Raw genomic sequence first — 17249 nt, 5'->3', positions numbered from 1 at the left:
AAGAGGAATGTGGGAAGAAACATAGAACTGGATTCTTTTAGACCTAGATGATTTCTCTGGCAATCAGTGATTTTCTGAGATAAGGGAGAAGGCCCTGTTCAGTAGTGTGAAAGCACAAGGGGTTTTTGAAGGAAAAGGGTTTCCAGAATTTATTATGAGTGTTACTTATTTTTTAATAGAGTTTCTACCTTAGCCAGTTATTGTACTAATCGTTGTTTTTAGTAAGCTCAATTTGGGACAAATATTTAGTTTATAAATGAGAAAACTGAAGTGGTTAACATTTGGCAGATTATAGGCCAGTAAAGCCATGTCTAATGTGGGAAGTGTAATGTAAGTTTAGTAATGTCATTGAGCTTGTCTGAAATAAATTGTAATACAATTTTGTTGGAAAAGTAATTGTGGTTGGATGATTTGTGTTGTAGTTGCCTTGTGCCATTAGAGGTTGAGCTCCCAAGGTCAGTTTACGCAGACTGGTTTTGGACAGGTAGGATTTATAACTTGGGCATAGCAGAGCTTAAGACAAACCAAACCACTAAGTTCTGCTCTAGCCAGGTCATGTGTCTACATTTAGGCTTGGCAGCAGCAGGTTTAGGCTTGGAGCTGGGAGAGGTCAATAGGTAGGACTTGAGGCTCCTGTTCCAACCAGTGATGGCTGAGGGCTATTGTAGAGTGTGGAAAACTGCAGCGTGGCTGGCAGTGGCCACAGTGTGTGTGATGGTGCAAGGGTACAGGGAGGTCCTGAGTTGGTGTTGATGTTGAATTTGGATCAACAGTAGACTTAATGTTTTTAAAACCAGATGGACTAACTTTGGCCAACTGATTTGAGTTAGGGCTGGAAAGGAGCTTCCAAGCTCAACCTTTGTGCCTTTGGGTGACAATGTGCCGGATCGAACTGACTTCCCAGGAATGAGACCATGATGCAGAGGTGCTCCAATTGTCTGTCTGCCTTTTGAGGACAAGTAGTTTGTTGAGTTTTTTAATTCTGTTTGTTCCCTCTTGCTCTGAAAAGCAAAACGTTGACTGACTGTATCAAGTCCTTCAGCTGAGTGTATTAATTAGCCAGTGTGGTTTACCAGTTGTTTTTTCAGGGAGCAAATTACACATGCAGTTTTAACAGTCAATTGGGTTTTACATTTTTTTTCAGTGTATTAAACTTTACAGTGTTCAATGGTGAAGGTAAAAGTGCACCTGGAATTGTTACTTACAAGAATTTGTTTTTCAAACTTTATTTGAAGTCTTAAGATTTGGTACAAAAACTTTCACAAGTAAATGCAACTACTGTGAAGATAACTGACTTGATGTCAGGAATGACTTGTTGAAATAGTATCTAATTAAATATTTGGTACTGTTTTCTGAATTTTTTGTGGTGAGTATTGGCAGATTTAACACAAGACAAGTCTGGATTGACTCCTGACTTTTCATAAAATCTTATATTTCTGCTTTTTATATGGCAACTTATTTGGCACATCTGTACATAAACCAAAGGAATTCAAGTTCCTGATGAATAAACCCAGTGCATTATTAACTTTTGACACATTCTTTGTTAATATGGTGCTGAAGTATGCTTTGGTTATGTTAGGCAACTTTTTGCCTTCCTGTGGCCTATGTGAAAATGAATTCTTGTATGAAAAAAAAGCTATCTTAAATTGCTTTGTTAATGAACTTTTAAACACAAGTTCTCAAAGTAGCACACATTGAGCAGACTAATATATGAATGTTTGAATGTTATTATAAAACTCCTGTAGACTAAATATGAACTTTTAAGAAAGCTGTAAGATTCTGGTTCTGTATAAAATGTGTAAGCTGTAAATGGAGAAACAGATGACGCTTTTGCTCTGATCTTTAGATAAGCAGTTCTCTGAAAATATCTTTGGAAATGAGGGAGAATTAGTGAAAATAACTTCAGTGTCATTTTTAAATTCTCTCTGTTAAGCAGATGGTAAAACTGCTGAGGCATGTTGTGCTGTTGAAACAGCCAGAAGGGCTGAAGGTCCTGCAGAAACACGTGTTGTGTAATAACCCTTGATCTAACAGTATTGTATTTTCTCTATTTTGAAAATGCTGGGGGGTCTTATGTCTCATTGCCATAGATGCCAACTCAAAAGAAATGCTTACGTGTAATATAAAAAAAATAAATCTCCTCACCATCTACCTCTCCCCCTTAAAAATACCAGAGACTGGGACTGTAATGGATTGCATGCAACCAAGTATTTATTGCTTTGCAAGATAGAAAAGGCATTACTTTTGGAATCTACGAATTTGGTACAGTCTTAACGTGATAATTGAATTTTGCTTTTTTGAAACTAGTGCTTTCCCATGATGAATAGCATATGCTGGCAGTATTTTCTGGAAGGAAAAAAAGCTCACTTCTCTTGATTTAGAGTTCAAGAGAACCAAATAATATACTCAGAGCAGCATGAAAAGAAAAATACTTGAAGTTGCTAGTCTAGCTCAGGCAAGTTTTTTTCATTCTCATCAAGCTTGTAACTAATGTTGATGTTTGGGTGTTTAAGCAAGAAGAATGTTGGTCTTATAAGGGATCTATTGAGCTCTTGTTTTCTTAAGCAGCAATAGTCCAGATCACTGTTTGTTTTTTCAGTTTGAATTGATACTTATATTCCCTCCAATAAAAGCTGTGTGCTTTCACATTTTGCCATACAGCTGTAGATTTCTGTGCAAAGACCAACATATGCACAACTAGCTGTCTGTTTAGTCAGAAAAGGGCTGGGAATATACTTGAATTCTAATTCACGCACTATACCACATAACGTGTGTCACTAAAGTTGGTAGGGAAAATACCTGTTATTTCAATGCCCTGGTCTTGTGCAGGAACTGTTTCAAAAGGCTGTGTGGTAAATCCAGCAATTAAGAAAGGCATTAAATTCAGTTAAATGTCTTCAAACCTGATAAATTATGGGTAATTTTCTCAGTACTGCTCTTAAGCATCTGGCCCAGATAAGCGTGTCTGTTTAAAATCTGCTTCTATCCAATTTCTGGTGGGAATTGCAGGGAAAAAAAAGGTCCAAAATCTTAACTGTTAAAACTTATTAAGTATATTTTAATAAAATAAATGAAAATGAGGTTTGGACTTGGTTATTTTCTTTTGGTGCTTTTCTTTGAATGCTCGCTTTGGCATTGCACTGGAGTTCTTTAAATGTATTGTGTACAGCGGCTGTCTGTCCTCACATGTTTTTAATAACTTTCTATAGACTAAACCAGTGAATCAGTAAAATACAAGGCCTCTCTGTTAGTGTACTGTATCATTAATTGAGGTTTATGCACTTACGGTTTGGCAAGCAAAAGTTTGAGTTCTGTGGCTGTTAAGAAATCAGAAGTTGACAAGAACAACTGACCCACTTGTCTGTCTTACCTGCTCTCATGAAACAGAGATCCAAACAGTTTCAGCTCCATTGGCATTTAGTTGTTCATGTGTGCCACGTCTGTTTTGAAACTTCTTTGGCACTTCTTTGAAGGCAGATACTCAGCTTGTCATAGTGGGGCACATTGCTGGAGATCGTTCCTGCTCTCTGATTTATCTATTAGTTGTTCGGAGGTCAGCAGAAATCTCCACTGGGGGATTTTCCTCTCTAGCTGGAGGAGAAAGTAGTGTTAAAGGGTTGGTTATCGAGGCTAACTCTGCTAAAAATAGCAGGAAAGACAGCAGAATAATAAAGTGAATAACAGGAACCTGTACTCAAATTATGCTGGTAACAAACACAGTGTTCTGAGGTTTTCTAAAATAGAGAAAACTTTTGTTCCACATTCCAATAATTTATTTGGAAGGCATGTTCCACTTGAGGATTGCCAAGAACTTTACAAATACTAAGCCTTTTAACATGTCTAAGGTATGTGCTGTGCCATTTTAAAAAGAACCTCATAGGCAAAAATGATAGCTATTTTTTTCCAGAAACCTGTGGTCTATAATAGCACAGAAAGCTTTGCTTCAGTAGTGCAGGGAAGTCTCAGACTCTTCAGGTATGAAAACCTGTTGTAGCTTTCTATCTCAAAGAAGTTTGTGAAGCAAAAAAGTTGGGTGTTTCGTATTTAATTTTGCTTTCCTCCCCTTCAAATCTGAACGTAAGACATACCTGCAGCAAATTGAATTTGAAGTTATGTATCTCTAAATTTCTAGCATGATATCACCTATGACAAGTCTGCAGCTCTAGTTGTGCTTTTTGGAGGTGTAAAAATTAGAGGCAAATATGAGGCACTGATTCTCCATATACATTGAAGATGAAATGGTCAAACTTAGGGCAAAAGAGCTAAAGAACAAAGGTACCAGAATCATTAAGGGAGAAAGAACTGCTTCAGGAAATACCTGAAATGTCAGGGCTGTTTGAATGGAGAATGCTGTCAATGGGACCAAAAAATGGATAGAATTGGACTGGAGTTGTTAATACCGTAAAACACTGGCATTGAAAATTAAATATAGTTGTGCTGGAAGGAAGGTGAAACACACGGTTTTGTCCTGAGGTGAAGGGAATAGATGTTGGCAAAATGCAGAGCCTTGTGGTGGGAAAGTTTTATGGACAAACACCATCACCTAGGGGGATGAGTCTGAATAAAAACTTGTAGTACAGTAACACATTTAGGAAAGAATAGGCACCAAATCTTTTGTTAGCTGGAAAAATCAGGAAGCCTAAAATTCCAGAGGCTGCACAGGCCACACTGTGGAAGACTCTCACAGCTCCTTACTCAGTCAATGCAAAAAAAGTGTAGTCTTGTTACAGGGAGGTTTTTTTAAAACTATAGGTTTATATATACCTTCAAAAAATTGTGTGCTGTCCTGATTTTAGCACACAGACAGGGATTTGTCTTCATGTTAAATGACCCATATAATATATTTTCCTGCTTTTGTGGAGGTTTGCAAAGGTTTTCAAATCACGAATGAATTTGAAACAACTCAGCACATGCTCCAGTAATCCTGCAAGAAGTCAAGTACGTTATTGATGGTGGTTATTGCTGAATGCTGAAATTACTAACATGGATTACTAAAGTCTTAATTTCTTTGGCAAGCAGGAATCAATGATCAGCAGTAAACTGAACAGTGACAACTGTGTACTGTCAGTCCCTGCCCTGGTCCAGCAGCACAGGCTGGAGGGAATCAAGCTGTGAAGCTGCTGCATTCATACTCTGGTTGTAGTCAGACAGTCCAGGCGTCTAAGTAAGGGCAGAGTCTTTCAGATAGTACTTGTTAAAACTAAACTCTGCCATGTGTGTAGACAAGAGGTAATTTTTCATAGTTATAACAGATTTTGATGCCAAACTTGAAGCTCCCGTGCCGGGCTTGGGACCACCAGAATTTCTGGAACTTCCGAAGCACTTATCACAGATTAAACTTATTTTTGCTTCATTTTATCTTTGACAGTAGCTGTATTATTTGGAGAAGAAAAATCATGTTTATACATGATTGTTTTGAACAGCTGCCTGGGCTAATAGACATTGTCAGGTGCTCTTAGGTGGAGGGTCCTTTAGGGCAATCTTTCTGCTGGAGATGCTGAACACTCTCCTGTGTTTTTTTAACATTAGTCTGTCTTATTTAATAAACAGTCTAAATCTCCACCCCCAGCTCTCTCAAAATTCATTTTGAAGAAGCAGAACTGTCCAAGGCTTTGAGTGTTGGGTCAATCAGAAGTTGTTCTGTACAGAACAACTTTTATTGCCTAGAATTTCAGGGTGCCTTCAGGTTCTTAGAGAGCATTGCTGTGCTATTGGGGTATTGGGACATGGTTTTTAAAACACTTTGCAGCTTTCAGCTTTCTGTGGTTTTTGTTTGTTTTTATTTTCTGTAGACTCGAGATGATTTTCTTGGACAAGTGGATATTCCTCTTTATCAGCTACCGGTTTGTATTTTTGTTTGCTTGTGTTTTACGACTATGATAGGGCGTAAATATTTCTGTATACACTGTGTGAGTCATCTAAGGAAGTTAACTGTACTGATAATACATGTGATTAAGTTCTCCTGCTCTGTGGGTTCTTTGTTTTATTTTGTGGATTTGTTAGGGGTTTTTCAGTGCTGATATTTATTTAAAAATGGAGGTTACCTTGGGTTTAGATATTGGTTTCTGCTGCTACAAGAGTTAAGAGTGCTTTTAGCTTTTCCATAGATTAACAGTCTGAAGAAGAGATTGTAATTATTGTAATTTCTTAAAATATTTTCTTTAAAGTCTGTAAATTTAATGTTTCTTATTCATACAACCAGATACAAGAAAGGGTAAGTGGGAAATAGAGCTAATGTTGCTTTGGACATGTTTTTTTTCTGGTTTTTATGTTCCTTTTGCAAAGCACATGATTAGTTTTTTTTAAAAAAATTACCAAGAACATTGAAACAAATCAGCTTTTTCATTATCCTCTGAGGTTTCAAAACATTAGTAGATACTAACAGGTTTATCAGTAAGTATTTTAAAGAATAGTAATCATGACAAAACCTTTCCAAGAGCAGTTGTTGTTTTGTTCTGTAGTGTACATAGACACTGAGAAGCAACTTTTTTTCTTGAACCAGAGCATTAGGCTTATTACTAAAATTAAAACTGGTGTTGCTGTTACTGTAAATTAAATTTTAAAATGTTATAAAGAAATTAATTGTAAGTTTATGATAGTTTTCTTTAACTTCAAGTGCTTGATAAAGATTTGTCTTGAAAAAACTTGTCTTTTTCCAGACAGAAAATCCAAGTATGGAGAGACCATATACATTTAAGGATTTTGTTCTTCATCCAAGAAGGTTAGTAAATAGCACATGGAAATTCTAACTTCCATATCTAAACAATGTTGTTGTGTAATTAGTTGTAAATATGTAAATATTGTCTAAATTTGTCTCTTTTCATCAAAGAAATTTGAGTGTCCATTTGTAAGATATTGTGGCTCTACTAAAAAGTCAGAATTTGTTTAAATACTTCTAGATTATTTGGTAAGAATAAATCATTTTTCTTCAGGCCATGATATAATTTGCATTGTAACTTCATCTGCTCAATTTAGTGTTTCACTTAACAGTGAAAACAGAGGCCAATATTGTGCATTAACTCATTTATCCCGTTTCAACTTAAAATTGTTTCCTGCCTTCCTGTCTCTTTTGTTTACCTGTTTCATGTGACCTTTATAATAAACATATAAACATATAATACACGTATAAAAAATTACACTGAGAAGCAACCAAACATTTAGGAAGGCCTATGTTAAAAAAGACAAGGAATTTGTAAATGATAGGTGACATTTGGACACTGATATTAATGTTAAGCATTTCATGTTTGTTTTTAAAATGCAGCTTCTTAACGTAAATCTGAGCAGTTTTTAGCAGTAAATTAGTATTTAGAAACAAAATACATGAAATGCATATCAATATTTTTCAGTTAGTAGGTTCCAATTTAGAAATAACAGAAGAATATGTGGGATCTGTAGGTTTCTAATGTTGTATTATGCTAAATACAGAGAGGCAGATGCTGAAGTGTGTGAGCTTGCTGTAACTTAGTGTTAGGAAAAGTAGTTCTGCAGGTTGACATAATGCTTGATAGATTATCTGCACACAGTCGAATTCTTATAAATATATGAACTAACTTGTCTTTATGTTCTTATTCTTTATTGTTATGCCCTGGATACTAGGGAAGTTTTCAGTAAAGTGAGTTGGAAAGAAAGTTTTCCAGTTATGGTGCATAATATCAAGATGCATCTGGAAATCTAAAAACTCAATACCATTATAGAACTCAATTAATTAATAGAACTCAATTAATTGTAAAAAGGCAAGTTTGTATGGAGAAACTTAAGAATAATCCTCTAGTCAGCTATTTTATTTCCTGGGAACAATTTCGCAAGTGAACAATCAGATCATTTTATTTTCTCTTCTGCAGCCATAAATCAAGAGTTAAAGGCCACCTTAGATTAAAAATGACTTACTTACCTAAAAACAACGGGTCGGAAGAAGAAACCACAGAACAGGCTGAAGAATTAGAGGTGGGAGAAAAACGTGTTTATTGCTGAAAACCAGATGTTAGGAATCACTCTAAATATAAATGAGCTATAAATAGTGTTTTAGAAACAAACCAGTTAAAAGTGATTGCTTGTGTCTTGCATAAAATTGTAAATCTAAGTTTCTGTTTTTAACTGCTGTGTATATGTAATCTTTTGTAAGCACATCCAATGTAAATTAATGGATTTCTTTTAAAGGCTTACCTCTATTCAGCATTGCCACCTTTGCTGTAATTAAACTTTGTTACAAAAGGGTATCCTCATCTGCAGCATATGTATGAAATGACATTTGTTCACTTTTTTTAATGTATTCTGTGAATGCTGTTTATTTTCCTGGAATAATGACTTCTGATACTAATATGTTTAAGGAACTTAACCAAGTTTTCTAAATTTCTTAAATAAAATTTCTGCATGCATAATTTGCCCTGTTCATCTTTGAGAAATGAACACACCAAGCCAAACTTACTGGCTTAAGATATAATGGAACTGCACCTTAAAAAGGGGGAGAGTGGCTTAATAGATTGAGATACTTTTTTCAGCTTTGGTAATATTAAAAGCACTTATGTGATATCTCTTAGCCTGGATGGATTATATTGGACCAACCAGATGCTGCTAGCCAGCCACAACAGCAGCAGCAGGAATCTCCTCCACTGCCTGCAGGCTGGGAAGAAAGGCAGGACATCCTCGGCAGGACCTACTACGTCAATCATGAATTCAGAAGGACACAGTGGAAAAGACCAACTGCTCAGTATGTGTTTTGGCCTGAAAATTCAAGTCTTGTAGCTGGTTCACTCTAGTTACATTGAAAGCAAGGGGAATTAGTAGAGGGCTTTCTGTAGCTTAACTTTCAAGCCTGTGTGGGCAATGGTCACTGGCTGGAGGTCATTTTGACTGCACCGTGCACTTCCTTTGCTCTGGAAGTGTGTGTCCAGATAGAAACTGGTTGCAATTAAAGAGATAATAACTACAGTAATGGAAAGGAAATTTTTTGGTTTCAAGCCTGGTTCTTCGTTCCCGTCAGGGACTTCATTAAATTATTTCCCTTACTTTTTTCCTCTGGAATGCTACCTGTTTCTTTATTTTAATTTACACTTCACATTGACACAAATGCTTGCTCATTTTAAACAGCTTACATGAAGTTTTATAGTCCAGACTGTTCCTTTTTCCTCTGCCAGAGCGACTGTGATGTATGTTTTAGCTGTTAGCCTGGCTTACTGTTGAAAGATAAAATGTGGCTGCTGTGTGCTGAGTTCTCCCCTCCCACCCCACCAGGGACAATGTGGCTGTGGCAGATATGGGCAGTGTGCAGCTGGAGGCCCAGCACGTGTTCACTCACCGGCGACAGATATCAGAGGAGACAGAAAATGTGGACAACAGAGATTCCCCCGAGGTAAAAGAGTAAATCTCTAAGTGTTCCTGAAATGCAAGTGGCTTTTTAATCTAGTCTACTCAAAAAACTTGTCTTAACTCATTGTAACTTGAAACTCCTTTCTAAAAGCATTTTTTCTTTATTTTCTTTTTACAGAGCTGGGAAATCATAACTGAAGACGAGGCAACAATGTATAGCAGTCAGAACCTTCAAATACCTCTCTCGCAGAGTAGTTGTGATATTCAGACTCATCTTGCAGAAGAATTGAGTAACAGACTTACTACCTCTGGAAGTTCAGCTACTGGCCAGTCAGCAGCCTACACTGTAAATTATTTTTCTTGTTGTTATAATGTAGAAATATCTGCAGTATTTTGCACAAAAGGCTACTACTGGTAGATTTAGATCCGTAAATATTTCATTTAGCAATTTTTTAATTTTATCTCAAATGCAGAGATTTTAAGAGTAGTCTTTTTACTATACAAACCCATCTAAACAAACATTTTATTCTTCCCTACTTTGCTTACGTGAATTTCTGCCTGAGGTTAAAACAAGCTTGCGTGAACTATTTTTCAGTCTGTAAATCCTAGTCCAGTGTCATAGGGCTACTGAAAATGAGAGATGAAGAAAGCTGTCTGTATCCTGACAGCTTATTTCTAAAGGAGTTGTGCTTTGTGGGTGATTTTTCGCACTACAACTCTTAAGATAGATAATTTTTCGTTGTGAATATTGGGATAAGGTTTTATGATTGGGTTGAGCAGACCTGCTGATTCCATAGCAGTGAAAAGGGGAGCTTGCCATACAATTCCACAGCCCTTGTGCCAGCTGTGAAACTTGTCTGACCTCTGGCTGAGTCTGTTCAGCTTGCTAAACCAGCAGAAAACTATTCTCTCTTTTCCCCAACTCTGTTTTTTTACAGCTGTAGCAAGCTGAAACAGCATGCTGATTTGTCTGACAAATAGTGTGGTGGCAAAGGAAAGCAGCAGGAGTACATAGCCAGAGATGAAACTTGTCTTTTTGGTGGTAGCAAGCAATTAAGCTCAGCTGTCTTGTGAAACCCGAGCTCCACAAACAGCCCTGTAACCTGATACATGACCTGAGAAATCCACTGTCCATTGAGGAAAGCCCATAGAGGTGACCCAGACCATCTAGTCTGTTAGATTTGGGTAGTGAAGTAATCATTAGCTTTTGTGATGTTGAGGATACCATTCCAAATGTAAATTTGGGATTGACTGTGTTCATCTGAGCTTGTACAAGTGCATCACTAGTGTTGCTGGAAATAGCCAACTGAGAGTAACAAGACTTGACTTGATCTCTGCTATTCAGCATCCAGTGGGTAGCAAGAAAACTGTTATTTCAGCTTGCTTGGGTGGCCTGAGCAAAGATAGAGGCTGATGTTCAAATTATTTGAACATAAAAGGGTATGTAGACAGGGAAAAATCCTTCAAATAATCAGGGAAATCCTGGAGCAAGATGAATTACAGTTGCTTGATTGTAGCAAATTATGGCACTAGACAGAAAGATGAACGCTTATGCAAAGTCCAGGGATTGAATTACTCTTCTCAAACTGGCTGTGTTGGACTCTCACATCTTGTCATTATTCACTTTATCTATTCTCTGGAAAGTTGTGTTAGCTGTGATATATCACAGGCTTTACTCTACTGACAAGATAACACAGTAAGTTCTATGCTGTAAATTCAACTGTGATGTAACTAGTTGTAATTAACTCTAATGTTTTACATGCCAAAACATCTATTGCTGTGGTTTTCTGAACTTTCACAAGCCTCTATTATTCTGTTTTAAGATTATAATAGACACTGTGAACTTAATGTTTCTAGCAGTGTTAAAACAGGAGTTTCAAAAATATATTAAATCACTGTTTCAAAACAAATACAACACTTTGTTCCAGATGAAAACTGTAATAGTTTGAAGTGTAAAACCATTGTTGACTGTTTGCTGCCATCCTTAAAGCTGCTGCTAATAATAATAGCTAATGTGTCATTTCTCTTCACTACTTCAAGAACCATTCCGGCAGAAGAGGTAGTCTGCAAACATACAGACTTGAAGAGCAGCCTGCACATCCAGTGGTATGTCATTTTCCAAAAAACACAGGCTTTTATGTGTATAATGTGCTGACATTTCAAATGAGATTTGGCCTTCCGTGTCCAGCAGCTGTCCTGACAAAATGGCAATTATGAGTCTAGTTCAGTTGTAAAGCTTTCAAGTTCCAACCTTGTTTAGCATTAGTTTGATGCATGGATAGAGCCTGCAGAAGGAAGGCTCTCGTGAAGATACAAGTTTTGTTTTTCAGATTGTTTGCTTTTAATTAAAAACCATACCATGTTACATTATGTTTTTATGGTGACACTGCAAACTATGAGCTGCTAGCCAGAAGTACTAGGCTGGATCAGCCATGCCTAAAGCATGTTTATAAATGAATTATTTTACATGAGGAGCTTGAATTTTAAATAAACAAACAAATAAAAGTCTCTTACTTCAAACTATTCAGTAAGGACCTAAATACTTCTTATCTATTTTATCCAGTTCGTAAAAGTCATGAACCTTCTGGATTATAGTTTTGTTGTTTTAATTTGACAGAGGAAAACATTTTCACAGTAAGTTTCATGGTTTTCTTAATTGTTTTTCATCTGTTATTACTAATATTTAGTTACTGCCTACTTCATCTGGGTTACCCCCAGGCTGGGAAGAACGACAAGATGACAAAGGAAGATCATATTATATAGATCACAATTCTAGAACCACCACCTGGATAAAGCCAGTTGTACAGGTACTGTCTCGTCTAATATATTGATGTTTTTATTCATTTAACCTTTTAAACATCTCACGTAATAGAAATGAAGTTGAGAGACCTCTTTGACATAGAGCCTATGAAAGGCATAAACTAGTAAAGTACTACATAAATATCTGAGAGACTGCAAGGAGAGTTAGGAACAGTAATATTTATGGCAAGTCACTCTACTATGAATGTACCAAGGAGGTTTTCTGGAGTGATAGCTGACTGAGAAGGCTGAAAGGCTTCTTTTAACCTTGATAGCATTATCAGTGATTTTTAGTCGATGTTGTTGATATTAGACTAAACAAATCTGTGTACTGTCTGGCACTTGCTTTATGAAACTGCTTTCATCAGTCAAAAATATAGGCTAATAGAAAAAATATATTGCTTTACAGGGCTTTGATTTGATATGATTTTTTTTTTTTGGTCATTTACCATAGATTGCTACAGAAACAAGTCAGGTGTCAGCTGCACAAAGTATTTCTATAGGAAGACAGCCACAAGCAACATCAAGTGACTCATCACAACAGTCTTCTCAGCAGCAGCCTGAAATGGAGCAAGGATTCCTCCCTAAAGGCTGGGAAGTCCGACATGCACCCAATGGGAGACCATTCTTTATTGACCACAATACCAAAACCACAACATGGGTAATGGGCAGCTGCTCTCATGGACTGAAATTCTAGTTCCTCTCAAATCAAAACTGTACTACTTTCAGCAAGCTTCTGCATAGATCTTTAGTGCCAAGATAACTGTGTCTGTTAAGGAGCATATGTAATGCCAAGTAATGTAAAATATGTGAAATGAGTAGAAGATTATCAGTTTTACTACTTGTATTGGTGTTTGAAAGTTTAGCTTGGAAGGAGGAAAATACGAATCTGTTTTGCAGATGTAAAGTACTTCCTAGATGACATTGTAAAACTGAGATAGCTTGTATGTGCTGTTAACAGAAATCAGTTTTGTAAACTTACCTTCAGGATGAAATCCATTACCTTGAATTTATCACAGGGAACAATGTGGATATTTAGGAAAGCAGACCAGGTGCAGCTACAATATGGATGAGGGAGTTGTGCAGCTGCAGTTCCACAGAGTGGCACTGCACACCACTTGGCAGTGCTGTTAGACTTAAACATTTCAGGAGTAGGTCAGTATTACTGACAGGTGAAAGGGAAAGAGAGAAATGCGTTAAATGGATTCAAAATGAGGATTCTTTTCTCCAGATTTATGGAAAGAACTCATTTAACACAACCACCCAAGTGAACAACAAAAAAACCCCACCAAACCTAAAATGTACAAGGTGTGCCAGAAACTGTATGGAAAGACTAATTCGACTCAATTACACAAAAATTGAGTTGAATGAGGGAGTTTTAGTTATATATATGTAAACAGAATAAGCTGAGAGGACACTAGAAGATGATTGTAAATTACTGGAGTAGTGAGAATCCCCAAGGATTCCCCTGGCTGCAGAATATGCAACAATTACCTAGTTGGTGCCAGGCATATTATTTACACAATCATTAGTAAAGAGGAAAAAATTAAAAGCAGAACAAAACAGCAAAAGGATTTTAACATGCTGCTTGTTTTCTTTTCAAAGGAAGATCCAAGACTGAAAATTCCTGCTCACCCGAGGAGAAAGACTTCTCTAGATCCAGTAGAGCTGGGCCCATTACCAGTAAGTAAACTGTTTTATATTTGTTTTTCAGATGAAACAGTGTAATCATTTAAATTAGTATTATTGGCATTTGCACATGGGAAAATGCAGCCTGCTTTTTCCTACGAAAAATACTCTGTTTTGAATTCCAGTGCTGACAGTAGATTGGGGGTGGGGGAATGCCCACAACTGCAGATCATGTTGAGTTCTGTGCAAACTGTATGATCAGAAATTTATAATTCTTGCAGCCAGGGTGGGAAGAAAGAACTCACACAGATGGAAGAATATTCTTCATAAACCACAGTATGTACAACGTAGTATTCTCCCCCACTCATCATTTTATTTCTGAACATTATCTAAATGGAACTTAATGGAACTAATCAAGAAATGTCTTGCAGATACAAAGAGAACACAATGGGAGGATCCCCGACTGCAGAATGTGGCTATAACTGGACCAGTGAGCATTCCTTATGTAGATTTTCATGTTTTTCAAGAATACTGTTAATAGCATCCAAATAAACTCCTGTCATTTATCAGTTATTCAGTCTAGAAGGTGAAACTTCCAGGGCCTTTGAACGAAGCATTTTTAATTTTTCTTAGACTATTTAAAAAGCTTTCTGTGGAAATGGTCTTTAAATGCCAGAAAAAAAAAGCAGTTCCCGTGATAGTAAAAAAGTTTCCCCTGAGGGGGAGGGATTTAAAGTGGGTAAAAAACTGTGTATTTTTTTATCCACACTAGCTCAATTCAAGAAGTAAACTCAAGAAAAAAGAAAAAAAAAATCTCTTAAAAAGGAATGAAATTAATTGCCAACTGAAAAAATAATTATCTAGCCTTGATACTTAATCTGAAGTGCAAAATCACCAGGACTAATTGCAAAGCTGGTACACATTATAATTATAGATGGGTTTTAGTGTTCAGCTGATATGTGTGTTTATTAATAGCCCACGTATGTAAACAGCCTTCCCTGTTCATGGAAAATAGAGGGGTTTGTAGCCAGGTCTCTCATGATACAGCAGGAAAGACTCCGTGTTCTGTACGTCACCAAAGGCATTTGGGTCACTCTGATCTGGGCCAGTCAGGGATCTCAGTTTGTTACATCAGCTGATGGTGAAGTGCAGGATGAATTCTATGGAACTGCTCTGAACAGAGAAGTGCTTTTCATTCCAGATGTTTATAAATTGAAAGTCTCCCCTGCCACTCAGTAAAACATGTATTCCTGTTATCTCAGAACTTAAATGCGTTGTCTGTGTTTCACAAACATAGACTAGTTTATATTACATTAATTGTTAGAGTATCTCAAACTTTTTCTTTTTTTTTTTTCTTTTCTTTTATTCCCCTCCAAGGCCGTGCCTTACTCCAGGGACTATAAGAGGAAGTATGAATTCTTCAGAAAGAAATTAAAGAAACAGGTCAGTTATCAGTAGGAGTCTGACAGAAAGTTAAGAAACTTAGGCCCCTGAACAAGGGAAAACTTATGTTACAGGGAAGGTAAATTTTCTGTCTGATCACAGATACATTTGTGAAGCAGCAACTTGGTAGCAACTAGCATTGAATCTAACAGCAGGGTTTGTGACTTGATGCAGTGATGAGACTGCAAGCAATCTAATTGAAAAAGTAGGAGTTCCAAAAGGTTACAGAAGTCGTGAACCTGAAAGTAGACTGGCAACAGAGAAGTTTGGAAATCGCTGATCAAGCATATAGTAGTTTTTGAAACTCAGGATATGGAAATGGAAGTTCTCCAAATAGATTTTACATTGTCCATGTAGAAATCTGTACTGTCACTTTTTGATCAGGCTGGATGACTGAAATAAAACCCAGACTTAAAATCTGAAGTTTATGAATCTCATTGGCAAATTGTAGTTTGAAATGGCAGTGCCAGGTGTATTTATAACACATAGCATAAAAGGCTGTAAATAGCATCTGGACAGCCAGATAACAATGAGTCTCTGCACAAGCGCAATCAAATTTTGTGGCCTTGGGAGATATTTTACATATATAATAAATAAAATAGTTTAGATCCACCTTTTACCTGCCAAGTCTGCCTATGCATTTTGAGCTGACATGTAAGTTGCACACAATTATATATGCACCTAATTTTTTGTGTTCCTAGTCAAACAAGCTTGGCATTCATTCACATGTCATTATGCTAATCTGAGAAATTATATACAGCTCAGCCACTCAATATAATCGTGGTAATTTAAGAATTAAATACAGCTGTACATTTTGTCATACGTAAAAGAATGGGACACCTAGCCTTGTAGTTAGAATATTGAACTGGAAGGAGAAATAAGCCAGGTAAAATGGTTCCAGATAATTTTATGTGAGCTTTTTTACTGTGAGTAAAACTGTGAGTTTTTTTAATCAAGTTTGTAATATGATGAATGTTCACTGTCAAAAAAGACTGCATGCCTTGCTGCATGCAGAACAACTGCCCATATGCTGTTATTAGTAAGAACTTACTTTAACTGTACTTAGTATGAAATAGGACTTAGAATCTGAAATTCCCCTTGCTAGTTGAATTGTAGGTAGATAGGATGTCTTCTCAATCATACTGTGTTATGTTTCCAAGTTGTTTAAGAAAAACATTTGTGTGCCCTTCAGTGTCTTTTTACAGAATTTGCATACTCTGCTATAAGATGCTGGGTTTTGTTCTATTATTCTGTTTTCCTCTTCTCTTTTTCGTAGAGTGATATTCCAAATAGATTTGAAATGAAAATTCATCGCACAACAATCCTTGAAGATTCTTATAGAAGAATTATAGCTGTAAAGAGAGCGGATTTCCTTAAAGCAAGACTTTGGATTGAATTTGATGGGGAAAAAGGTTTAGACTATGGAGGAGTGGCCAGGGAATGGTTCTTCCTTCTCTCTAAAGAAATGTTTAATCCTTATTATGGATTGTTCGAATATTCAGCTACGTAAGTAATACAGATCTGGAAGACATGAAGACTCACCTGGGGAAAGCAGATCAAATGTATTTCTCAGACCTTCTTTAAAAATGGAATTACTGCCCCCTCACCTGCAACTGTAGAGGAGGGTTTAGTTGTTAATAAGTGCAATAATCTGCACCTTGTTGCTTGAGGGCAGAATACTGTGGAGGCAGTACCTGCATTTTTTTTTTTGCAGTGGTCTAACATAAGCCATGTCCTCCATGCATGGACAAGGGTGTGCTTGCAGCCATCTCCTGCTTAACAGAAGGGGCAGCACTTAACAAATAATGCAGAGTATGTTATTCTGACTACTTTAAAATTAGTAGCAGTTAATCCATTCTCTTTGGTATGTCTTTAACTTACGAAGGTGTTTCGTGGTGGTTGTTTCTGATATGCTAATTGTCTTCTATTGAGTGTTGTTAAATATTAGATATTAATATCATGGAAAGCAATAACTGATTTAACTAGTCATGTCTTTCAGATCTTCAGATATGAGACTGTTCCAATAGTACAACATTTTGTTTTTCTTTCTCTTCCCTGTTCCCTCCCTCAAC

At 36.7% G+C, this 17249-nt stretch overlaps 1 protein-coding gene across 2 annotated transcripts in view; it reads left to right on the top strand.

Annotated features, from left to right (window-relative positions):
* The window catches only part of NEDD4 (neural precursor cell expressed, developmentally down-regulated 4, E3 ubiquitin protein ligase), a 53884-nt gene that overhangs the window by 27576 nt on the left and 9059 nt on the right, over positions 1–17249 (top strand). For both annotated transcript variants that reach the window (XM_027644390.1, XM_027644389.1), the window contains 14 exons: positions 5793–5843; positions 6660–6721; positions 7842–7944; positions 8538–8707; positions 9232–9349; positions 9485–9652; positions 11347–11412; positions 11994–12113; positions 12560–12766; positions 13711–13788; positions 14016–14070; positions 14166–14224; positions 15112–15177; positions 16454–16683. In XM_027644390.1, coding sequence (XP_027500191.1) covers positions 5793–5843; positions 6660–6721; positions 7842–7944; positions 8538–8707; positions 9232–9349; positions 9485–9652; positions 11347–11412; positions 11994–12113; positions 12560–12766; positions 13711–13788; positions 14016–14070; positions 14166–14224; positions 15112–15177; positions 16454–16683 — 1553 coding nt within the window. The remainder of the gene's footprint in view (positions 1–5792; positions 5844–6659; positions 6722–7841; positions 7945–8537; positions 8708–9231; positions 9350–9484; positions 9653–11346; positions 11413–11993; positions 12114–12559; positions 12767–13710; positions 13789–14015; positions 14071–14165; positions 14225–15111; positions 15178–16453; positions 16684–17249) is intronic.

The sequence above is a fragment of the Corapipo altera genome, unplaced genomic scaffold, assembly GCF_003945725.1.
Source record: "Corapipo altera isolate COAL_440 unplaced genomic scaffold, ASM394572v1 50, whole genome shotgun sequence".
Classification (NCBI taxonomy): domain Eukaryota; kingdom Metazoa; phylum Chordata; class Aves; order Passeriformes; family Pipridae; genus Corapipo; species Corapipo altera.
Note: the sequence above shows the minus strand (reverse complement) of the source record. Positions and strands in the feature narration are given on the sequence as shown.